Source organism: Syngnathoides biaculeatus, chromosome 11 (assembly GCF_019802595.1).
Source record: "Syngnathoides biaculeatus isolate LvHL_M chromosome 11, ASM1980259v1, whole genome shotgun sequence".
NCBI classification, from domain to species: domain Eukaryota; kingdom Metazoa; phylum Chordata; class Actinopteri; order Syngnathiformes; family Syngnathidae; genus Syngnathoides; species Syngnathoides biaculeatus.
Window position 1 is genome coordinate 18,159,817 of NC_084650.1, and position 26,440 is coordinate 18,186,256.

Here is a 26,440-nt window from a genome sequence, read left to right on the forward strand (position 1 = left end):
TAAATGTCTTTGTAAAAATGATGATTATGGCCTCAATTTGGCAGAATCACATTTAAGACTAGAACGACTTTAATTACTGACAGATGAGATGCAAAACGGTTGATCTCCGTGCGCGAAAGATGGAAAATGAAAACATCACCTGCGCCACAATCACCACCAGCACCATCTTCATCCCCATCATCATCTCGAGCAATGAGTGAAAAGCACAGAGAGCGTCACAAGCGATCACATTGAAGCATGTTTATTGAAATGAAATATGCTTTTTAACTTGATTTAAAAACAAAAACAAAACAAAGAACAATACAAGCATTCTATGTACATGATGTTCAAGGCAGAGAACAAGAAGAGGAACACTGGGAAAGCGCATTTTAAAATGTGTCTGCGTGTGTATGTTCGTAATAAACACCAACGGCAAATTATCATACAATGAAACACACACACACGCGTGCACACGCACACACACACAGAACCAATCACGAGTATACAGTATATAGTGTCGTGTATATACAGGGTGTGACAATAAAGAAACAAAACTGTGAAACCAAAGTCAATGCCGAACTGCTGATGTCGTAGCATCTGCGTAGCGTCCGGCGACGATTATGCGAAAGTTGGTTCTATTTTGGCAATCGTGTGCTTCTTTTTCAGGCTTTTGCCAAAAAAAAATGTACTATAACTTCTCCAGGTCAACTGAATTTGCCCTTCTCTGTTGAATATCCAACTGTGTAATGTTTTGGTTCGAGTCACTTCCCTTTGTCTAACAAGAGGATGAAAAGAAAAACGCCTGTCGTAAATTCTGTCGTTTGGATAAACCTGACCTTTCTACGAGAAAATTTCCAAACACGTCCATTTGTGTGCCTTTCTGGGACTCAAAACACGATGTTCTGAGAGGGTAAACAGTGGCTGAGATTCTCGTGTCATTACTATGTCACTAGCATAAGAGAGGGTCAAATGTTGTTTACCTGTAATGGTTCTAGTGCATATTTGGTAGAACCTTAAATTTCAACCTGACAGTCAACATCCCTAACTTAAAAAAAACCCGGAAGAAGTCTTGATTCTTTACTGTCCCGATGTAGTCTTTATTTGATTGTCTATATTTTCTTACTCTTGTTAGGCTATTGACAGCCTGTCGTGGACTTGGAGCCAAGGACGCTTTCTCACACACACACACACACGAACACGTACTCAAAGTAAAACAAGGCACTGTGGGTCATAAAAGAAGGCCAACATCACCCACCGCGAATCTGTGCAAACTATTTGACTTTTTTGGGAGCTCAGCTGATTGCGAAGACCATCAAACGAAGGCCCTTCACACCTTTGTAACACCCCTGATTGGCTTTCGTTCAGTTCCGCTTCGAAAATTAACCGACCGGTCCAAGGCGAACAGAAACCTCTGAACAATACAAACACGAGAACAGAAAATGGAACAGAAAAAAAAATAAACAAATAATAAACAAACAAAATCAAAGTGAAGATTTCACAGTTGTTGGTTGTCACACAGACTCAAAAAACACTGAATAGGGAAGTTGGCGTGAAAGGTCGACACGCATTAGGAAATGCTCGCAAAATCTCCTTCATTGAATGTACAAGTGAACATAACAAAAAGTGAAGTAAGGCTAGACCCACGGCGGGTTTTCGAATGCCCCGTTTCTCTTGGTTTAAGCAACAAAATGTCTCCGTGAGAACCCAACCCCGCGTGGTCTATCCTGCATCCTTCATGACGTCCATGTGGGGGGGGGGGGGGGGGAGACGAAAAAAATAAAAATGGTGTAGGGAAACCAAACAAAAGGAAAAATGAATAAGAATGTGGCGGTTGGGGTGGCTCGGGGTTCGGTGAGTGCAGGTTTGGTCTATGTACATCCCCCTTGGGGCGAGACTACCACACCCCATCGGTCCAATAGATGTCCCGCTGGTACATGGGCGCGTTTGCGTAGTGTCCTACCTGTTTGCTGCTGTATTTGGGCGGGTTGGCCTTGTAGCTGTAATCCGAATATTGGTCCGAGCCCGTGGAGTTGTTGTCACCCGTACCCACGAAGGTGTTGGTGGCGGGGAGGTCCTGCACCGCCTGGTGCTTCTTGGAGGCTGAGGGCGACTGTGGTTGAAGCTGGATGGAAGGCAGTGGCGAGTTGGAGCGGTAGTGTCGCCCCAAGTCGGGGCTACCGGGCGGGTAGTTTAAGGGCAAGTGTATCCGAGGACTGTCGCCAACAGCCTCATTGATGAGATTGAACTTGAGGCCCTTTTGGAGGCTGGCATCCTCATCCTCTTCCAGAGGTTTGGTTGGTTTGGGAGCTTTGCCCTTCTTGGTCTTTTTCCCCTTGGAGTTTTTGGGTCCCTGCTTCGGGGCATATAGGTCTTTGCTCTCCTTCTTGCCCGCCTGGTAGCCGCTTTTGGTGTCCTTCTGGAGTCGGTGCCGGATGAGGACCACGGCCACAATGACCAAGATGACGCCGGCGATCCCGGCTAGGCTCCCGTACAGGATGTTACTACGCTGTGCCAAGGCGTAGTTGGGGTCCCCTGCAATGTCCCGGTCCAGCGGGGTGTAGAGACTATGGCCCACCAGAGCATCAATCAGTGACATGTTGGCCATGGTGTTATTGACAAACACGTGCACTAGAGTGGTGGTGTGGCGAGGCGGCTTGCCTTTGTCCCGAACCTGCACCACCAGCCGGTGCAGCCCGTTGTGTTTCCCGGTGAATTTCTGTGCCAGGGTGATCTCCCCTGTGGTGGGGGAAATGTGGAAGAGTCCATAGGGGTTCCCCCCAGTGATGATGTACTCCAGCTCGGCATTGTGTCCCGAGTCAATGTCCTCAGCTTCCACCACCTCCACGCGGGTCTCAAGAGGTGTGACGGGGCTCAGGTACGTGTAGGACGAGTTGGAAGGTTTGGTGACATAGGGGGCGTTGTCATTCTCATCCAAGACGTTGATTGTGATCCCCACGTAGGAGGATCGAGGGGGGTCACCGGAGTCCACTGCCTTCAGCCGAAAGGTGTAAGTGCTTTCCTTCTCTCGGTCGAATGAAATGCTGGACAAGATGTTTCCGGTCCCGTTTTGAATGACAAACTTGCCATTGTCGGGTTCAACAAACAACTTGACTCGGGCATTGTCGCCCTTGTCAATATCGGTAACAGTGACCACCCCCACAGGGTTTAGGGGTGGCATGTTTTCAATGACGGAGAAACTGTAGCCGCTCAGCATGAATTTTGGATCGTTGTCGTTGCGGTCTAGGACGTTAATTACCACAGTGGCTGTGCCGGTTTTGCTCGGAACGCCTTTGTCAGCTGCCGCCACGCGGAACTCGTAGCGCTCTGTCTCCTCGCGGTCCAGCAGGTTCTTAACTCGAATCTCCCCGCTGCCGCTGTCGATTTCAAACAGGGCGGTGGCTGAGCGCTCCACGATACTGTAGATCAGCTCGGCATTGCTGCCGCTGTCAGCATCAGCGGCTACCACCTGAAGCACCTTGTCGCCCGGCTGGTTCCCCTCTGCAAAGTCCACTTCCAGGACAGCTGGAGAAAAGCTGGGTGTATTGTCGTTCATGTCGGTGACTTGCACTTTTAGGGAGTTGGTGCTGGACAAAGCTGGGTTGCCGGAATCCACCGCCACGATCTCAATCCTGTAGTCCTTTACTCGCTCGTAGTCCAGCAGCGTGGTGGTCTGCAGGAAGTACTTTCTTTTACGGTCGTTGCTGGACTCACTCAGAGGCTGCAGCTGGAATGGGACGTCCCCGGCCACCACACACGTCACCACTGCATTCTCCCCCTCGTCGCGGTCCGACACCTGGACCAGTGCCACCGCGGTGCTCACCGGCATGTCCTCTGAGATGTTGGCGATCCCATCTTGGTGCGTCACTAGGCCGATGCCGCGGATCTCTATGGTGGGAGCATTGTCGTTCTGGTCCCGTACTTTGATGGTCACCACGACTTTAGAGCTCTTGGAGTTTGGCCCACGGTCTTTAGCCACGACAGAGAACTTGAGGAAGTTCTCCTCCTCACGGTCCACCAGACCTTTGACGTAGATGATTCCAGTGGCGCGGTCGATGCGCAGAAGTCTCTGGACTGCCTCGGACATCTGGTGCAGGCTGTAGTCGATCTCACCATTGGTGCCCATGTCGGCGTCATTTGCACGGACCTGAAAACACGGACATGGCATATAAAGTCTTTCAAGGCTCAAACCACTTCAGTCACACATTAGATTTGATCCACAACAGAACCATGATAATGAAATGAAATTAAAAATCAAATAGTTTTCTTGACAAATACGTTTTCTAGCCCAAAATTTACTAACCCTAACCCCAACCTTTATGAAATGCCCCACCACAAAAACTCAACCCTAATCCATTAACTGTCATCCTAACCACAATACAAACAACCGATCTCTAACCTCACACCAACTCCAACCCCCCTTTTACCAGAAATCTGACCCAACCGAACCACCTCAATATATCTTACACTGAAACCAATCTCAACTCTCACCCAACCCATTAATCTGTAATCCAACCCAAAACCCGAACCCACCAACTTTAACACCAACCCAATTATCTTCACCCTGACCTTAATTATCAAGAACACTTAAACCCTTACCCTGACGATGAAAATATGAACCCATGAGAGCAATTTTCAAGAAAACACCTCACTAGAGATTGGTTCAGGGTGTAGCCCGGCTCTCGTCCCGAAAATAACCGTGATAGGCTCCGGCACACCAGCGACCCTTGTGAGGGGGGAAAAAAAGCGATACGGAAAATGGATGGATTGATGGACATTTGACTAGAATTGTTTGTTGAACTGACTTTTTGACTTTTGAACGTTTGAAGTTTTATGACCTCAATCGCATTAGTCGGATTATTATTTTTTCTTCTTCTGGCATTGCGAGGAAAGAGTCACAAAGACAGACGACTGTTAAGCCACTGCCACAGACATTTCGCTCCTGTCTGGCCCGGAGCGAGAATCATTGAAGGCGGCGGCGGCTCATTGGCCTTTAACGGCCACGAGTGAATGATAATGCTCTTATTATTATTAGGACGAAAACACGGCCTCCTCTGGGGAACATTAGAGGACAAGGGAGAAGGTATCACGGCTGCTTGTGAGCGGCATTCACCAAGTCAAATAAAGCGACACTGATGAGGAAAACAAGGAAAATGCAATATTAATAGCTGCTCTGAAAATCGGAACATCTTGTTGGTTAATAACCTCAATTTTTTTTTTCAATCTTTGACTTTGGAGGAGACATATGAACAAAATCAACCTACACCTTAACCCAAGAACCTTAACCCCAAACTCTACCCTGACTCTAAACTGACCCACGAACAAGAACGCCCTCTTGAACGCTTTACTCTAATTACGAACCACCCCAAAACCCACTAAATCACAACCAGTGGTTCTTAAAGTGCCACTGTCATGAAATGCATGATTTTTAGTACGTTATTAATGAAAACATGGCAGCCGACATGGACCCATGCGTATTTTTCACCACAAAACATGATTTGGACATATACAGTTTTTGTAACTCCCGCCATGAAAATCGTCTCGGGATTTGTTTTCGAGAAGAAGCAGGAAGTGACGTACATGGCAGGACCGCCCTCAAGTGGACTCTTTTATTTCTATTAGTTTTACCTCCGGGAAGGTAGCTCGTTGTTCCTTCGTGTTAGCCAAAATGCCTGCTCGTTGCATTGCTAGACATTGCTTGAACACTCGGGAGGATGGATTTACCCTTCATAGGTTTAAAAAATACAATCACACTGTATAGTTGTATACAGGTACATAGAGTGGTAAAAAAAAAGGCATACATATACATTTCGATATGATATTCGGCATCTTATGTTACACATTTATATTTATCATGGTAATATGCGCCCCCAACCTGAACTCTATGACCTCCTCGGGGTGCTTGCATTTTAGGATCGTTAGCGTAGCACGTTTGCTGCTACTGCACCAAAGATCAGAAACGACTGCCCGTGAGTTTGTTTTAACTTAAACCGAGACAAAAAATGTTGACTGCAACGGTTACTTGTGCAGCTGCTTTTAAAAGAAATGTGTCATCGACTCGTTCCGAGAAGCCACCAACCCGGAAGTAGCGCCGCAGTCCGAAACAACGATACCTCGCCTCCATGGCTTCAGGTGGGTAGAAAAACGTGAGCTCGAACTACGTAGGAAAGCTATGGCGTCTGGTGGGCGAGAGTCTGCGCTGCGGAACAAAAACTCTTGGGATTCAAAAAAAATGTTTCCCCCCAAACGCCATGGGAGCAAAATAGGACCACTGTTCATGAATTCAAGAGGCACCAGAACTGGGCCAAGTCACCAAAGGTAGGTACGATGGATATTTTTCAGATTGGAGATGAGCCAGATGTTGCTTTTGAAGTCTTGGCCAAGGATGTTTAATGTAGAGGATAAACTGCACTATGCACGAACGTTTTATCCACAAATATTTAATGCAAAAGATGTTTAAGTCAAACAGCGTTAAAAATGTATTTAAGACTTTAATATGTGTTATCAAGAGTATTAATAAAATGTTATGCCATCATTGAGCATTTATATGAGGGATTCTGTTCCGACTCTTACAGGGACCAGGACAAGCGTGTCCTGTGGCCTGTCCCGAGATTATATTAGGACATGCACAATGATTATTATTGATGATTGTTGTACAGACAGTTTTTTGAAAAACAATACAAGTACAAACCCAACAAAATATAAATGCAGATCATTCCCAATAGTTTGAGCATATGGGTAGCAGCAAATTGGTGGTGCGCATTGTACATTGGTAGAAGGGTTTTCCCAATTTTTTAGGTCAACTTTGGGGGTGCCCATCTTACGTCAGGACACACACAAGAAAGCTATAACTCAATGAATATTTACTGGATATTATTGTGACTTTGGCTCTTTCTACAGAGACGTTCAGAAATTCACCTTGGCAAGTGACATCATTTTGGCAATAAAATACGGGCCCTCTCTTTGTTTTTATGTCTGCAATTTTCAAAAAGGATTGCACGCAAAGGTCTGTTGTATTAGTTGCATTCGGGAAGTGACGCTACATTCAAATCTTATTGTTTTTTTACAGCAACCTTTAACCCGTTAACCGTTAGTCCTACCGCTCCAACCTGAACGCTAACCACTGATCCTACGCCTTCATACGGCTTCTCTTATAAAGTGACTTTAATGAGTACAAGCATGTTTGAATGTCCAAATGTCGTACTGGTACATAAATTCCATTCATCTCTGCCTCCCGATCTAAAGCTGGATGACATTTGCATTTCTTCTTTTCTTTCTTTTCATTTTTAATGAAAAGATGAATTCAGCAGCCCTGATCTCTTTTAAAGCTACGTCAGGGTGCGAAAGGTTGCTTCCCGCTGCAGAATCCTCGAGGGATATGCCGGAGCAGACGGGGAGTTCATCCGACCTCCTAATCAAAATCTTCTTTGCCGCTTTGCCGGGTGACAGGCAACAGTCAGAAGTTGCTGAATCCAGTCGCGAGCGGTTCACGGTCAAGAAAAGCCTGATGATCATTTCTCCCGCCCATTGATTTGCTTTCTGGGCAGGAAGGCTTTAAGGAGCGCTACGATCTCACAGCGGCCCGTAAATTATTGACAGCTTGGGGCGGGATTGCCTATCGAGCGGATGCACAAACAGCCGATAGAAGCGCTGTTTGTCTTCCACGTTAACAATTAACCAGCGCTGACCCGCTCCGACGCTTGAGCTCGCATTTCTTTTTTCAGTCGATTGTCTTCACTTGAGCACTAATAAGGCGACTTGACTTTTCACGCACACGATTCAACATCCTGTTGCCGGGATTTAGGGATTGTGAGTCATTTGTCTTGCGTTGATCGGAAAAGACACAACTGGAGATATTAAGGTACGCCCAACGTTATTCAATAACCTCTTGTGTACAAATGATTAACAAAATATTGGTTTAAAAGGACACTAGTAACTAAGGATCAGAAATTTGAATCACTCCCATAATCATTCCATTACCACCCATTGGATTCATTTGAAGAACCAAACTTTGTTGGAAAACCTGATAGATCCCTGTCTGCTCCAGTTTAACACCAGTAACTCGTCTTCTCAGTCATTTCATCCTCTCCACAATCAGCAAATTACTGTGTGACTCACGTGGAATTTACCACTTTGGCAAATCCTGACTGTCCCAATTACATGACAGCGTGAACAATAAGCCTGGTGTGCCAACTTGTAAAAGTCCAAACCAGAACATCAGTGTCCACTTCAAAACAACCCCTGAAAAGTTCTATCCGTTTTTTGTACCGCATGTCCTCACTAGGGTCACAGGCATGTTGGAGCCTATCCCAGCAATCTTCGGGCAAGCGACGAGGTACACCCTGAACTGGTCGCCAGCCAATTGCAGGTCACATTTAAACAAAGAACCATTCACACACACATTCCCACCAAAGCGGGTCGCCACTTTGTGAACAAGTCTGTGAAGAAAATAACCGTTTAATGACGTTTAATGTTCCTCGACGTACAATTGCCAGGAATTCAGGGATTTCTTCATCTACAGTCTGTAATATCATCAAAAGGTCCAGAGAATCTGGAGAAATCACCGCATGTAAGCGGCAAGGCCGAAAAACAACAGTGAATGCCTGCGACCTTCGATCCCTCGGGCGGCACAGCATCAAAAACAGACATTAATGTATAAAGGGATTCACCGTGTGGACTTGGGAGCAAACATCCCAACTGCACTGGAACTGGGTTTGCAGGTGAGACATTACAGTTTATCATTTTGAGTTGCGAAAGACTGTAGCTAATAAATGATATGACTTTGATGGGCCAATTTTGCAGAATTGCTATATGACAGAAGAGTGTCCGCTAGGATGACGGGGAAAGTATATAAAACAGGGGTGAGGCCGGCCATGATGTACGGATTAGGGACGGTGGAACAGGAAGCAGAATTTGAGGCGACAGAAATGAAGATGTTGCGGTTCTCGCTCGGAGTGAGCAGGTTGGTTAGAAATGAGCTCATTAGAGGGACAACCAAAGTTGGATGTTTTGGAGACAAGATTCGAGAGAGCAGACTTCGGTATGGTTTGGACATGTCCAGAGCCGAGAGAGCGAGTACATCGGTAGAACGGTGCTGAGGATGGAGCTGCCAGGCAAAAGCGCAAGAGGAAGACCCAAGAAAAGGTTGTTGGATGTTGTGAGGTAGGACGTGAAGACTGTGGGTGTTCGAGAGGAAGATGCACGAGATAGGCTTAGATGGAAAAAGATGACACGCTGTGGCGACTCTTAATCGGGACAAGCCGAAAGCAAAAGAAGAAGAAGGAGGTAGTCCTTTTCACACCAATTTTCCAGTTAAAGCCATTTTTCCTGTGTTCTTAACCCATTCGTGGATAGCGTCCCATTTTTGGGACATCATGATTTTCACGCATTATATCCTTCAGGATATCATAATATTTAAGTGATTTAATCTGAAGACATAATTTGGTGTCAGGAGAGGATAACTCATGGGTCAAAGTTAGCACGGAATTATTTCCCTTTCCTTCCTGACCCAACATGGCTGCCTCAAGAACACATGGAGGGTTTTCCAAGAGAAGAAAGGGAGAAAGGTCAGTCAGTATGCAACCAAATTTGTCATCAAAATCCTAATCCATCAGTATTATTAATGCGTAAGTGTCGTTCTAGAATAAGAATTAATTAATAAACATATCTGTAGTATGTACCCCTTCACAGAACTGATAACATACCTGTCCCAGTTTTGGGACAGTGTCCATGAGAGGGTACATCTTTTTTGCCCTTAGTTTTATGCGTTAAACGGAAAAGAAGTGTTATTTCCTTGATAGTGGCCTGTTGGGACATTTTTATCTCAATAAGGCAAAAAATTGCCACCCTGCCCATGAATGGGTTAAGACACCCAAATGTTTCAGTTTGACGTGTTCTTTTTGGTGATCTCGGGTAGAATCAGAAGATAACAGAGTGGGGTTGGTGCCTGTATGTAAGTGGATTTCACAAATCCCCCAACATTCCACAAAATGATGCTTTAGTTTGTTCTGCATGAAAGACACTGCTAAAAAACAAACAAACAAACAAACAAAAAAAAAATCTTTCTTTTGTCTCTAATGCAGTTGTTGCTGTCCAACAACTTTTTCGTAGCTCACTCCAAATTTTCCATGGGATGGGATTACATAACTGCTTTGTGTGAAGCACTTCATCAGGGGGGACGAAGGGAAATTGCCAATTTGAGGCTCTTTCAAAGACGGGCAATTTTGAAATTCCTTGGAAGGTAAAAGACGTGGGATCCCAGCCATGTGAAAGGGGGAAGCGCGGAAAAGAAGGTTAACCTCACTCTCACTTCTACCACCCTACGGTGTTGAAACGCTTTTATTCAACTATTTTATACATCCCACCAGACACTACGCAGGATTCTGTGCTACTGTGTAAAAAGCACAGCCGATGTTGGATCTTCTTCCTCTGACGCGCCAATTACTCGAGATACAGTATCACAGGGAAATAGTAGAAGAGCCAGCCTGAGGCATGAGTGAAATAAGTGGCTGCTTGGGGCCCCCAAAAAGTGTGAGGATTTAAACATATTAATTAAAGCATTGGGATGTTGGTATTTTATAATGTTTCAGCCCTTGGTGCAATTTTAATAAAATCATTTATGATTTTTAGGCCCCGCCCACTCGACTCTTCTAAACCCATACAATTTTAAATCTTAATGTAGGTCATAGGTCACAAGTTGTTGAAAAATTCTTGAAAAGGTCAAAGGTCTATCTATACATCCATTTTCTTTGCTGCTTATCCTCACAAGGGTCGCGCGAGGGGAGTGCTGGAGCCTATCCCGGCTGTCAACGGGCAGGAGGCGGGATACACCCTGAACCGGTTGCCGGCCAATCGCAGGGCACATCGAGACAAATAGTTGCACTCACAATCACACCTTGGGGCAACTTAGAGTGTCCAATTAATGTTGCATGTTTTTTGGCACGTGGGAGGAAACCGGAGTGCGCGGAGAAAACTCACGCAGGCACAGGGGAGAACATGCAAACTCCACACAGGCGGTTCCGGGATCGAACCCGGTTTCCTCAGAACGGTGAGGCCAACGCGTTTTGTTTGACTACATTTGATCTATTTTCTCAATTTTAACGTTGAGAGCGAGGAGGCGCGGCAAGCGGGATGGCGAAACGCAGAAGGCCGAGCTCGCCGATGGCAGTTCCAGAGCTGACGGAAAACTCAGTCGGCTGTAGTAAAACGGGGTGAATACAAATAAACCTGACAGTTTGTAACGGGGCATATCAAAAGAGCTAAACGTGTGAGAGTGAAGTGTTTTTCAGGAAAACTAGTACTGTATAATCAAAAGGTGACACGGTAGGTGACTGGTTAGAGCATCTGCCTCACATTGCTAAGGACTGAGGTTCAAACCACAGCCACACATGTGTGAAGTTTGCGTGTTCTCCCTTTGCCTGTGTGTTTGTTTTCTGAGCACTCCGGTTTTCTCCCCTATCCCAAAACAGGCATAGTAGGTAACTTGAAGACTTCCATCCATCTTCGACCGCTTCTCCAGGTTTGGGTTGCGGGGGAAGTAGCTTGAGGAGGGATACCTAGACTTCCCTTTCCCCAGCCACTTCTTCCAGCTCTTCTGGAGGGATCCCAAGGTGTTCCCAAGCCAGCCGAGAGACATAGTCTCTCCAGCGTGTCCTGGGTCGTCCCCGGGGTCTCTTTCCAGTTGAAGACTTGAAGACCCTAAACCCTAACTGTTGAATGGTTGTTTGTTTATATGTGCCCAGCGATTGGCCTGCAACCAGTTCAGCGTTATAGTTTCTGGCACTCCCGCGGAACCTTGTGAGGATAACCGGATCAGAAAATATGGATATTAATGGTTAATCAAAAGTGTATTGAGAGGCAGCACGTGCCCACCCAAATGCTCGGCGGGGAGCTTGATCTGAATCTTCCCTCGGCTCCAACCATGGTCCTCATTTCAGCTGTGGTAAAACCTGACACGTGGAGATTAACATGAGGGACTCGATCACAATGGGATGAGCCATGACATGACACCATACCATGACATCCATGGTAAACCGCAGAATAAACCATAGCGTGCCTTTGACCCTTCGGGATTCAGCGGCCCCATCCTCCCACGGTGTATCACAAATACCGTAATTATAGACTGTGATAAAACTCAGCAAGACTAAAATACTGATGAAAAGAATCAACCAAATCCCACAGTACGCTACGTTCTGGGCAAACGTGAATGCCGAGAACCGCCTTCAAGCGTCATTAAAGGGGCCAGAACTGAACTGTGGTGTTTGTATGCATGTGTGCTTTGTCTAACCTGTAGCACGGAGTGTCCTAGCGGGCTGTTCTCTGCCAGCTCAGTGTCATAGTGACTCCTCTCAAACTTTGGAGCGTTGTCGTTCTGGTCGGTAACAACCACCCTGAGCAGGGCGCTGCTGGCTCTGGCCGGTCGGCCGCCATCCACCACGCGAACGTTCAAGTCGTACGAGTCCTTCTTTTCGCGGTCCAGGTTCCCCATGACCACGAGTTGGGGCAGCTTCTCGTCCGTGTCCACCGCCACCTGCAGTCCGAAGAGCTGCTCGGCGTCGGGCCCCATGCTCAGGGAATACTCGGCCACGCCGTTGTTAGCTGAGTCACGATCTGTCGCCATGGGGATGGCGAACAGTGCGCCCACGTGCGTGTTCTCCGGGATCGACAGGGTGAGGATGGGCGAGGAGAACTGGGGCGTGTTGTCATTTATGTCCAGAACCTCGATGCGGCCCTCGATGAGGCGCGGCCCCGATCCGATGCCTTTCACCATGTCAGTGATGGACACCTCGAACTCCATGTAACACTTGTCGTTATCAAAGAGGTTGCGACAGTCCCTGAGGGTCTCGCGGTCAATGGGGATCTCGGTGGTGTAGATGTCTCCCGTCTTTCCGTCCACGCGGAGGTAAGGCGAGCCCACCTCTAGTTTGTACAGGTGCCCGCTGTCGGGCAGCCCACGGTCCGCCGCCAGGCTGCCCACCAGGGTGTTGGGCGGCTGCTCCTCGGGGACCCGGTAGAGGATGTCGGAGGGGGCGGCGTTGCACAGTGACAGTAGCACCACCGCCAGGCAGAGCTGTGCCGCCATCACTCTGGAAAACAACAAGGAGGAGGATGCTTTAGGCTCGAGATTCTCAAAGTTTTGGAGTCCAGGGACACGTTTAGTCCCTGTTCATTATCAAAACCCCAATTTAAACATAACTACCATGACAAATAAAATTTACTGTGACGTTATGATTTTTTCCCCCTCTAAAATAGGGACTCAATAAGTCAGTAGGCAACAGTACTAGGAAGGGGTTGGTCGGTAGGGTGGGTATAATAGTTAAGACATATGAGTCCGTAGGTAGTGGGTAGTTTCTTGGTAGGTGTGGTAGTAGGTAGGTTGGGCATATACTCGGTACATCAGTCAGCAGGTACTCGGTAGGTAGGTAGTCTGCTAGGAAGATAACGTACCTACAATGTATTATATGTTCTCTAGGTAGTTTTATGGTCGATAGGTCGGGTTGAAGGTACCAGGTGCATCAGTCACTGGATATTTAGTATTAAATACCGGTAGTTCACAAGTTGCTAGGTACCGTATGTACTCTTAAACGTCCTTATCCAAACAGAACTCAACTTTCAGCTCGACACTTTCACTTATCCTTGTCGTTATATCTCTGACGCACGTTAAACAAACACACGTACACACTGTGATTTTGAAATAGTCCACAGTATATACATAGAATACATGTACAAGCGCCATACAGCGAAGTGATTAGAGCGGCAAGTGTGCTATTTTCTTTCAAGTGAGCAAGAGAGCGGCCAAGGTTCAGCCTGTTGCTGTTGCCGACTCGCGTTGCCTCCCCGCTGTGCAACACACACGAACACGAACACGAACACGCGCACGGACCCCCGTTTGGCAAAGAATGCGTGTGTGTTTCCTCTGTGAGCCGACAAATAATCCACTGACGGCCGAAGCATTTTGGGTTCGCTCGTCGCTAGGGAAAGACCGCAATCATTCAACTTGCGTGTCACGATGCCTTTTGATGCATTATTAGTGTTATTATGGGATGTCTGTCTTTCAAGACATGACAGCAACACTGCTGGACACAGTTATAAAATTGTGTCGACCCCATGTACGTTACATTTAACGCTGCTGACTGTTCCTGCTGCTTTCCGACTGCACTATTACACATCGTATACTAATATGTCGAGGTTTGGTATTTTTGATCCACGTTTAGTCGACATATATAATCTCACTGACTGTTGCTGCTGTTGTCCGATGCTCTTATTGTTGAGCGATGCTACTGTCTTCTGTGTTGTGTCAACACTGGATGCAAAAGTATTTCATTTTATTCTCGCCGTGAGCAAGGTTGGACCACGGCCAGGAGGGGCGTGGCCCGGCCACCGCTCCGAGCGGTTTCATCTCTCACACCTGTCGCCGGTCACAGCTGCGTCACATGAGGCACTGTGATTGGACAATAAAATTAAAATTAAATTGGAGTTTTGTAATTGGCATTCGCCAGTTCGTCGAGTATGCTTTCCCGCATGCAGGGTTACTCCACGACTGCGCGACTTATAGTCCAGTCACGCTTTTGGCTATGGTCTTTAGTTAGACTCAAAGTTCTCATTGTTTCTTATGTTTTGGTTCCTGCCTTCTTAAACTCTGTCGTGCACAACTTCCATTTATAATAAAACCCACTGAACATCATTTCCTCGTCTTGGAGTCCTCCTTTTGGGTCCACCCGTGCACCGTTGGTTCATGACAATTCTCTTTCTGTATTACATGTCAGGAATGGCGAGCGAGCAATTATCAACAAGGTAGGTCTTAATTTAAAAGCATTTTTTTTTGCCATTTTTAATTTTGTATCCTGAGGAAGTTGACAGTGTGGGAATGTGGACAACACACAAATACTGTATAGAAACACACAGAGTGCATGTGAATACAAACACACTCGCACACACGCATGTAGACTAACAAGTCAGTCGGGAGCGTGTGAACGCCACACGAGGAATTTAGTGAAGTCTCTCGACACCAAAACCAAACTTCTCATGACCTCGAAACACAAATGTCACAAATGTCTCATCACTTTTGCGTGTCACAAAGTTACACAATGCGAAACGGACACGGCACTATTTTTAACGCTTGTTTTCCGATCAGGGATGCCGCGGTGCGCCAGCGGCCTCCGGGGGTAATCGAGATTAAAAATGGGCTGGTGAGAACAATAAAATAAACAAATAAATGTGTCCACTATGCAACATTTATTCTCCATGACTTTGCATTTGTCACATGTGACTCATCTGCTTCTACTGATATCTGAGGTTTTGGCCTTGGTATCGTTTCCGTATAATGATAGCGGGACTTTATACGGGTTCAGTGTCGAAGTGGCAACTTTATTTATGTATTATTTGGGCCAATACTACTTTGTTTTCATGTCAACATAAAACAAAAGCCACAGTGTTAAGTAAATGTCCACCTGCCACGGTGCATTTGTGTGTGTAACATTTCCATGTGGAAGGAGTCAGACAGTAAGTGTGATCTCCTGCTAAGTATTTGTCTGCGTTGCACAAAAGACACAACAGACCAGCTATGTGTGTCTTTGTGTGCGCGTGCATGACAAAGCAGCTGGATGGCCTTATTGCCACACGCAATTAAGTGTGTATGAGTTGACTATTGACATTCACAGAGCGTCTCCATGGTAACAGCCTCACACAGGTAGAAGACACCGACGTCAATGTAGTTGCGTCTTGAAAAGGCTTCCAGGTCATGTGACTTCCCGACGCCGACACTTAGCAAAGATATCAAACAACGGAATCCATTAGAAGACAAGTGGAACGCAAATGTTGGTTTTCAAGTGTTTGCGTTATAAAATGTTTGAGATTTCTAATGTTTGTTGTTAAATATTTGGGGTTTTAAATATTTGTGATTTCACATCTCTCCATCACCAAATGATTGCATTTTGAAATGTTGGCAATTTCTAATGTTTAGCTTTTGAAATGTTAGCAAAACAATTCAAATTTTTATTTGATTTCAAATGTTTGCATTTTCAAACGTGTTGTGAAATGTTAGCTTTTTTCAAAATGTTTATATTCGGCATTTTCAAATATATGCACTTACAAATATTTGCATTTAGGAATATTATATAGTTTCTAACGCCAGCATTTTTGAACCATTAGGGTCGCCAGGGTCAAGACTCGAACCCAATGTAGTACCCCTGGCCCTACATTCTGACTAAAGTTCCAAAGACTCAACGGCAGAAGTTTCTCGTTCAGAGGTAAAGTTGATGCAATGGAAATATGTCATCTTTTGTTTTTTGGTGGATTTGGAGTCTTAAACATGCAAAAAAAATTGTAATAAAACCAAAAATGGGGAACTCTGGTGTCCAGTCAGTCTGTTTAGCTTTTAGCCCATTCATGGGCAGGGTGGCAATTTTTTGCCTTATTGAGATAAAAGTCTCCTAACAGGCCACAATCAAGGAAATAACACGTCTTTTTCGTTTATGGCTAAGTTACATGATAACTTTCATAATTTATAATCTCGTTCCAAAAATGGGACACTGCCCGCGAGAGGGTACTTGGGTTTTCTTAGTAGATCGTCCCAAAAACCAGAATCAGAATCTGCTTAAAACACTTAAATATTTTGATATACTGAAGGATATAATGGGTGAAAATCATCATGTCCCAAAAAAATGGGACGCTGCCCACGAATGGGTTGTTGTTGTTGTTTTTCGGTAACGAAAAAAAAAAGTCAAAAAGGTGTCCTGTCCCTTTAAGAAATGAAAAAGTCAAATATCCATTCATGTTCTTTGCCGCTTATCCTCACGAGCGTCGCGGGGAGTGCTGGAGCCTATCCCAGCTGTCAATGGGAAGGAGGCAGGGTACACCCTGAACTGGTCGCCAGCCAATCGCAGGGCACATAGAGACAGACAACTGTCGCACTCACAATCACACCTAGGGGCAATTTAGAGTGTTCAATTAATATTGCATGTTTTCGGGATGTGGGAGGAAACCGGAGTGCCCGGAGAACAGGCAAACTCCACACAGGCGGGGCCGGGATCAAACCCAGGTCCTTAGAACTATGAGGCGAACGCTTTCCCAGTTGATCCACCGTACCGCCCAACAGTCAAATAACTCTTTTCAATTTTGACCGTAAAATCCTTTCACTTCTTCCAAACCGGTTCTGAAATCTACTGTTGGTTTGTGTGTCCGTGCATGCGAGTGTGTGTGTGTGCGTGCGTAACCTGACCGTCAAACGCATCCAGTTCACACACAAACAAGTACACGCATGCACATGCACAATAACATGTTTTCAAGATGTTTATTGTGTGCGTGCACGTGCATGTGTGTGTTTGTGTGGTCGAGCTAGGCCGCATGACAAAAGGGATTACGCTAATGACTCCATTCACATGCTATTGTTTGATGACACACGCACACACACACACACACGCACGCACACACACATCCTGCCTATTGATATGCAGCAATTCACAGTAGCCAGCATGATACGTTTTTCCACCATATAATAATAATAACAACCACATGTTTGAGTTTTTCGGGTTCAAATCAAATCAGGAAATTGGAAAAATCCAATCAGAGTTGTTGTGAGTTGTTGATTTTCTCTCTTTTCCCACTCTCAGCACAGCACCTGAACTCATCACGGGCAGAAACAACAAACACTAGCGGCAGGTGTTTAAAGGGGGGGGAGGGGGGGGACGCGGCAGTCCACTGCAGCCCTTGTGTGTTCTTCAGGACAGAAATAGTCTTTTAAGAGTTTTTAAAAACAAAAGGAAACTAAATTGGATGTCGTGAAATTTTTGGGTGATCATATTTAGATGACAATGTGAACGTTCGACTTGTACAAGTAACAGTAAAAAGGGGTTTGGTTAAAAAAAAAAAAAAAAAAAGTTCCAGTCTCTCAGCATTATTCATTAAAGATGGAAATAAAAAATTCTGCTACAGATTTTAGTCAGAATTATGCAACTTGATGCACATGACTTGCATTATTGGGCCATAACGAATCGATGTGGTGGGCCAGATCTGGCCCCCGGGTTCGGGTTTGACACCTGTAGTGTAGCCACATAAACACACACACAAGCAGACACGCACACATGCAGCCTGAACAGTTTGATACCCGTTCATGTTCTCGTTTACATGAACCCTGAAGACACTTTATCAAACATATAATTTATATATATGAAATAATTTTAGCACAAAACCACTGAAAAGGGACTCCAATCGATATCGATTAGAAGCCCGCAGTTCAAAGCAGAACCTCTCAGCTACGAGGCATACACGCTAACCACAAGTCCGTCGAGGATTTCATTTGGAGAGAAGAAAAAAAAAAAAAGAATGAATTGATGTTGAAAAAAAATATCCTTCAAAACCTTGTAGGAGCGCAAGTGATTTCTTCAATTGATTTCCGTCATCCGCCGCTAATTTCTCCACTAAAAGCTTTGACAATTGACTGTATTAGCTGCAATTACACGTACCAGTGCTATTTAAAAAAAAAAAAAAAAAAAAAAGATAAAAATTATTTTTTTAAGGCAAAAATAAAACTCGAGTCTCCATTTACACTTTGCTTAGAGCGGAGTGTCTCTTTTACTTTTGACACCAACAATGTTCTTCGAGGCCTTGAGCATCGAAAAAAAAAAAAAATACATCCATATTGTTTTGGGTATGCTATTTTATGGGTGGAAGACTATCTTTGCCTCGGGGTCAAGAGGTTCTGGGTTAGAATCCACACAAAAACTGAGCATGCTGGTTAGCGTCACTGAAGACTCAAAGGTGTTCACGAGTATTAATGTGATCCCAAATCCTTCATTTAAACAAATGCTGTGGACATGTCTACTTCCTGGATGTGCGTTTGAGCCACGCTCCGGGAGATACCGGACCCGCCGTGTTGGCAGGTGTCAGACGGGAAACAAAATCCAGACTTATGGGGGGGTTTGCACGCACAGTCAGACGGCCAACGTGGCAGAAAGTAGGGAACGGGGTCAAAGTTCAGGAGGATGGGAACGCGCGGCGTGAATGTAAATAGTCTCGACCTAACCCTCTTTCATTCAAGCGCTTCCTCGTCCCTCCCGGCTGCACCGGTGCAACTGGACCGACCGGATTTTCTAGCTCTTACACGAGCGCTCGCGCACACACACACTAACTCCAAAACACGCCTATGTTAGGAGGATCGATACTCGAGGTTTTTCGAGCCTGGACAAGGTGGTACCGGGACCCAATTGAAATGACATGAATTCATATACCATTTTTAAAAATGATTCCTCCAACTTCAACATTGGGAGCCTTGAATTGAATCAGGCGGGACGGTGGGCTCAGCTGGAAAAGCGTGAGGTCCCGGGTCCAATCCCAGATCCGCCTGTGTGGAGTTTGCATGTTCTACCCGTGCCTGCGTGGGTTTTCTCCGGGAACGCTAGGTTTCCTCCCACATTACAAAAAAAAAAACAAAAAAACATGCAACATTAATTGGACACTCTAAATTGTCCCTAGGTGTGATTGTGAGTGCGACTGTTGTCTGTCTCTGTGTGCCCTGCGATTGGCTGGCAACCAGTTCAGGGTGTACCCCGCCTCCTGCCCGTTGACAGCTGGGTAAGGCTCCTGCACTCCCCGCGACCCTCGTGAGGATAAGCGGTAAAGGAAATGGATGAATGGAATCAGAAATTTGTGTTGAGTAAAGTCCCACACCGCAAAACCGGATCAGTAAAGTGCTATCGCTTTAATGCGTATCATTTTTTTAATAACGGTATTTCCCTCGTGCGACCAAACTCGATTTTAGGAGGATTTAATCCACTCAAAAGCGCACAAAAATTTCCCAATATTTGTACCCCAGTGGAAATGTCGAGATTTTAGGGGTCCTCGACACGATCGTTCTCAAAACCAACTGAAATTCTGACCATTTTGAATATCTTATTCTTGTGACTACGTCAGCTTTTCGGAGGCATTAATGTACTCAAAAAAACCCACCAAATATTCGCATCCGGTGTACAAATCCTGGTGGAAATGTTCAGATGACACCTGTTCAAGGCATGCCCAACACCCCCCCCCCCATCTCAAAACCTGGTCGGGAGTAAATTTACTGCTTTAATTTGCATTTTTTATGTTTTTCTTGCAACTAAACCACCGCTTTATCTAATTTCCCAGATGAGTGAATCGAAGTGAAAACGATGGACTTCAGTGGTCTCACAAGCAACGCCCCCACCCCCCTTTAATTGTGGTGAGCACGGCTAACCGGACCAGCCCGATTGCTTGAATTCTTTTTATTTCTACCCCCCCCCCCCCGCCCCGACTATATTGCATAATTGGAGGCTTGAACGTACTAACAAACGCACCAACTTGTCTCAACGACTATCCTGCTGAAAATTAACAGATTTTATGGGTCCACCGCTGCCCCCCACCCCCTCCCCCTTTTCAAAATGTACTCACTTCGCCCCACTCGGAAAATTAGAAAACATCCCTACGCGCCACCAGCCCCTCCGACTGACGTGCAATCCGGTTTGCGCGTTCACCGCGACTGGATGCACGGAAATCACACGCGCGCTCGACAACGCAGACGGCGGAACTCGCGGGGGCCCGGGAACAATAACTGGGGGGGGGGGGGTTATACGGGGGAACCTATTGCTTTAATTCGTATGATTGTGAATTGTATTCAACACACCAGCACCCGCCGCCGGTGTGTCTGATGGACATGAAACGTGGGACGAATGTTCATCACGGCCAGAAATCAATAAAAATACTTGTTTTTTTGGCCTTTTGGGTTTGATTTCGGGGGTCATTACCAGGCAAGAGTCCAATCTGAGCCCACTCGCAGTATATTTATCTTTGCACTAACACACACTGAAATAGAGCGGACGTGTCGGGACGCAGAACGCGGCAGAACTCGGGGGGGGTCCGGATGACCCCTGGGCCTTGAGTAAAGCTCGGGCAAAATTGAGGTCGCTTTATGTCTAAATTGTTCACAAACTTCATTTGTGAATTATTGGACATAACGCGTCGACCCTCCAATAGATCCCACCGGAACGCATCCGCCCGGAGCCCGGTGTCAGGCGGGTTCTTTTTAATTCTGCTGGCCGGCGGTCAATACGGATCAATGCGCGTGTATGAGCGCAATGAAGGCTTGATGTTAAGTGGTGGAAAATGAACACGCTACTGGATCGGAACTAAGAGCTAATTGGACAAGTTTTAAAATACAAATCAACACAATCCTAAAAAAAAGAAAGTCGTTAATGGGACTTTTGTGTCATCAAACTAACTTGAATGGCAATTAAAGCGAGTCAAGATAGTGGAACAGAAAGAGGAAACGTGAACTTGAGTGAGAATGAGATGATTGACAGCAGGTGGAAGCGGTTTCCCTACCCGGAGCGGGTGAGCGCAGCGCGGTAGCCCAGTTTGAAGCGCTCCAGCCCGGCTACAGGCTACGTTCAGCGTCGGTGTCCACTCCGGAACTCGAAGCGTTGGAGAAAAAAGATGGAAAACAAAAATCGAACAAAAATCCACACGGACGAAGATAGAAAAGCACTTGAAATCCAAATGGTGGCAGGGGAATATTCCTCTCACAATTAAGTCCACTTTTTTTTTTTTTTTTTTTTTTTTTGCGAGTGTCGTGACCGGCTCGGTTCTGGCGTCTACTCAAGATGAGGTCCGCATTACGTCCGTGATTATGTTAGCAGGAAGAGGAAGTTAAAAAAAATAAAAAATAAAAAACAACAACAACACAAAGATGTTGGAAAGTTCAAAAATAAATCGATAATAGTTGGGACAAATCTCCTGTTTGAGGGCGTTGGGGGGGGGGGCTGACTCGGTTTGCTGTCCTGGTCCGGTTCCGGTGCGGCTGGGTTCGGTCGGTTCGTTCGCCTGGCAGGTTGCTCGCTCGCTCGCTCGCTGCTGCTTCTGCGCTGCCGCCCGGCTGCTGACAAACTGAAGCCCAGCCGAGCTCGCAACTCCTCTCTCGCTCTCGTGTGTGTGAGCGAGTCTCACCGCCACAGAGACCCGAGGACGGGGGAAGGAGGGGTCGGGGTCGGGGATGGGTGGGGGACGAGGTGGTGGTGGTGGTGGTAGGGGGCGTCACTCGGCGTTCAACTCGCTTTATATTACAGTATTTTTTTTATTCAAAATAAAAACATATCCCGACCGCTTTATACACTCTCAAATGTGTTTTTAAAGCTTTCTTTTCCTTATCTTTTTGGCTTTGTCATTCCACCAGCTGACATCAAGTGGCACCTCCACCCCACCCCATCTTCTACTTGTGATATTTTATCCATCTCTTTCCTCTTACAGAAAATAAAACCATTTTTTTCCCCTCTTTTCTTCCGTCTCGAATCGGTGTGACTGCGCTCCGCGGGAAGAGACGCCATCTGCCGGGCTTTGAGCGCCCCCTACAGGCTGGCGTCCGCAACGGAATTGAGTCGGGGTGGGGGTGGGGGTGGGGGGGGAGGCCCAACCGTTCGAGCTCGCGATGGCGCCTGCGTTCGAGTCACAGTTGCAAAGGGACGAACGGAACAGTGGCAGTGACGTCAAAAAAAAAACCACAACAAAAACAACGAGATATAAAAAAAAAAATAACGAATTCCATTTTGTAACTCTTAAGTGTGGCCAAGAGCACGGATGTGACGTCATTAAATATGAAAGAGAGGCGTCTTACATGTTTGCTCAGATCAAATGTGCGAGACTGGCGTACATTATTTTATTATTTTCAAAAAGGAAAAAGTAAGCATTGAATCCGTTTATCACATTCCTATCATGTGCAACCAATGCAGATGATCAAATTAAGCGCAGTGCGGGAAGGATGAAAGGCTTCAAGCTGTTTGTGTCAAATTCAAATCATAAAAAATATGGCGTGACGAGCACAGAGCCTCAATTGTGTCGTATGTATTCAATCTTCAGTATAGAGAGCTTAACGGTGGTGCTTGGAGTTACGAGTGGAATTCCTTCACGTGACATAATTAAAATACATTTGCATCTCAAATCATCTTTCCCCACTGACATAAATTGGAATGCTCCTAATCGGTTCCAGCATTCCCTGAAAAATGACGCAGAGTTGATAAAATGACATTCATAACTAAGCGACTCAGTAAGATAGTGTAATGCACGATGTCAAACTCGAGGCCCGCGGGGCAGATGCGGCCCGCCACATGATTTTATGTGGCCCGCGAAGGCAAATCATGTGTATCAACTTCCACGATTTTTGCCAAGTTTGGACCAAAATTTCAAATTGTTATATCATAAATGATGACAACAAGCATTTTTGTGTTACCAGACATCAACAATAGTTGAAAAAAAGTAGTTGATAAATTTAGTGTGTAAATATGATGGGTCAATTAAAGATTTTAATGGTTTCAGTCATAATGGCCCTCGGACAGAAAGCGTAACGACAATGTGGTAGAATGTGTGCGATAGAAATGAGTATGACACCCATGGTGTAATGTTTGAAGCAAAGGGTAAAGAATATACGCCCGTGACTACCATGATATCTGTCAACCTGTTGCATTCAAATATCTGTTACTTCTAAAACGATAACTAGTGATGCAAATTGTTAGCAGTCCAAAGGCATTTTCCATTGTTTGTGCGCATTAAGCTAGTCAGACTTTTTCCAAATCCAAAGTTATGTTTGTTTTAAACATCCATCCATCCATTTTCTTCTCTGGGTTGGGTCACGGGGGAAGTAGTTTCAGCAGGGATACCCAGACTTCCCTTTCCCTAGCCACTTCTTCCAGGTCTCCCGGAGGGATCCCGAGGCGTTCCCAGGCCAGCCGGAAAACACAGTCTCTCCAGCGTGTCCTGGGTCGTCCCCGGGGTCTCTTTCCGGTGGGACACGCCCGGAACACCTCACCAGGGAGGCGCCCGGGAGGCATCCGGATCGGATGCCCCAGCCACCTCATCTGGCTCCTCTCAATGCGGAGGAGCAGCGGCTCGACACTGAGCCTCCCTGATGACCGAGCTTTTCATCGGATCTCTAAGATAGAGCCCGGACACCCTGCGGTTGAAATTTATTTCCGCCACTTGTATCCATGTTTTAAACATGGAAAGGGTAAATTCTATTTTTCGTGTGGAACCTCCTTTAGACAAATTGTCCTCCATATGCCAAACTACGGATTATTGTGTGGCGAGTTACTTTGGGTCCACTGAGACCACACAGCACCTCACATCTCTGGCCAAAAGAAACTTCTCCGTTTTTTTTGTTTTGTTTTCCTCCAGCGGTGTCGAAACCCCCTGCCGTTGACTCTCGCGTCCAAGCATCCTCTGCAGTCATTAACCCCGTGGCCCACATGTACCGAGCGGTTGCCTTTAATCTCCTCATCAATATTTCTCGGACGTTCACCTCGGCAGAATTCGCAAATGGGCAAACAACTTTGGAAAAAACATGTTTACTGACCAGCCGAGGAAGCTACCATAACGTACCTTACCTCTTAACTGTCCTTAGCTAACAACGTGCGGTGAAACTAAACCATTGGAGCATTTCATCTAAAACATTTGTTTCAAAAAACAGTGAAGAAAATAAGTATTTGAACACTCTACTATACTGCAATTTCTCCCACTGAGAAATCATGGAGGAGTCTGAAATTTTCATTGTCGGTGCATGTCCACTGTGAGAGAGATAATCTAAAGAAAAATCCGGAAATCACAATGTCTGATTTTATTTAATGATTTATTTGTGTGATACAGCTGAAAATAAGTATTTGAACACCTGAGAAAACCAATGTTAATATTTGGTACAGTGGCCTTTGTTTGCAATTACAGAGGTCAAACGTCTCCTGTAGTGCGTTCACCAGGTTTGCACAAACTGCAGGAGGGATTTTGGCCCACTCCTCCACACAGATCTTCTCGAGATCAGACAAATGTCTGGGCTGTCGCTGAGAAACACGGAGTTTCAGCTCCCTCCAAAGATTTTCTTTTGGGTTTAGGTCTGGAGACTGGCGAGACATGCCAGAACTTTGATATGCTTCTTACAGAGCCACTCCTTGGTTTTTCTGCATGTGTGCTTCGTGTCATTGTCATGTTTAAAGACCCAGCCACGACCCATCTTCAATGCTCTGACTGAGGGAAAGAGGTTGTTCCCCAAAATCTCACAATACATGGCCGCGGTCATCCTCTCCTTAATACAGTGCAGTCGTCCTGTCCCATGTGCAGAAAAACACCCCCAAAGCATGATGCTACCACCCCCATGCTTCACAGTAGGGATGGTGTTCTTGGGATGGAACTCATCATTTGTCTCCCTCCAAACACGGTTAGTGGAATTATGACCAAAAACTTCCATTTTGGTCTCATCTGACCACAAAACCTTCTCCCATGACTCCTCTGTATCATCCAAAAAGTCATTGGCAAACTTAAGACGGAACTTAACATGTGCTAGTTTAAGCAGGGGAACCTTCCGTGGCATGCATTATTTCAAACCGTGACGTCTTACTGTATTACCAACAGTCACCTTTTCAGGTCATTGACCAAGTCCTTTCGTGTAGTCCTGGGCTGATTCCTCACCTGTCTAAGGATCATTGAGACCCCACGAGGTGATATCTTGCATGGGGCTCCACGCCGATTGAGCTTCTTCCATTTTCTAATGATTGCTACAACCGTGGACCTTTTTTCACCGAGCCGCTTGGCAATTTCTCCGTAGCCCTTTCCAGCCATGTGGAGTTGTACAATTTTGTCTCTGGTGTCTTTGGGCAGCTCTTGGGTCTTGGCCATGTTACAAGTTTGAGTCTTACTGATTGTATGGGGTGGACAGGTGTCTTTATGCAGCTAACAACCTCACACAGGTGCATCTGATTCAGGATAACACATGGAGTGGAGGTGGACTTTTCAAGGCGGACTAACGGGTCTTTGAGGGTTGGAATTCTAGCTGATAGACAAGTGTTGAAATACTTATTTGCAGCTGTATCACACATAAAAATGCACCTACAATGACAATTTCAGACCCCTCCATGATTTCTAAGTGGGATAACTTGCAACATAGCAGGGTGTTCAAATACATATTTTCTTCACTGTATATGGAGTTAAGGACGTAAGGGCGTCCTCGTTCCACTCTGTGGTGAGCTAAACCAACAAAGGCTCGTTACAGTGCAATGTTCAACCCGCCTTCAACATTGCAAACACTTGGCTCACGTCAGCCTCTACCCTACAAAGTGTGGTTTTCATTTTAACAACAAAATAAAAGTCGAGATTTTCTTGATTTGGCAAGAGAGACAATAACAGTAAGACTGCCAAAAAGAGAGAAAAGGGAGAAGTTTTAGCATTGCAGCAGCAGCAGCTGTTCGTGTGATCGGGGGAGCACAAAAGCGACAAAACGAGGCGCGGGAAACATCTGATCGGAACAGACAAAGAACATAATAAGCGCGTTCATTCTTTACAACCCATTCAATTAGCAACGAACAATGCAATGCCAATAAGTGTTACGGCGTCAGATAAACGCCGCATTTATTATAAAAGTCCTTTCAATTGCTAACGCTAACTAGCTAGCCTCAGCTGTAGCTTGACGACTTTATCTTGGCAT

The 26,440-nt window shown here is 45.8% G+C and overlaps 1 protein-coding gene across 3 annotated transcripts in view; it reads right to left on the reverse strand.

Moving 5' to 3' along the window:
* Positions 1 to 225: 225 nt before the first annotated feature.
* The window catches only part of LOC133508374 (protocadherin-1-like), a 176,172-nt gene continuing 149,957 nt past the window's right edge, over positions 226 to 26,440 (reverse strand). For 2 of the 3 annotated variants that reach the window (XM_061834311.1, XM_061834310.1), the window contains 2 exons: positions 12,263 to 13,061; positions 226 to 4,123 (listed from right to left, as the gene is read on the reverse strand). In XM_061834311.1, coding sequence (XP_061690295.1) covers positions 1,874 to 4,123; positions 12,263 to 13,057 — 3,045 coding nt within the window. In that variant the 5' untranslated portion in view covers positions 13,058 to 13,061 and the 3' untranslated portion in view covers positions 226 to 1,873. Of the gene's footprint in view, positions 4,124 to 12,262; positions 13,062 to 21,309; positions 22,332 to 26,440 lie in introns of those variants that run through there. The other variant, XM_061834309.1, reaches the window with a different exon arrangement.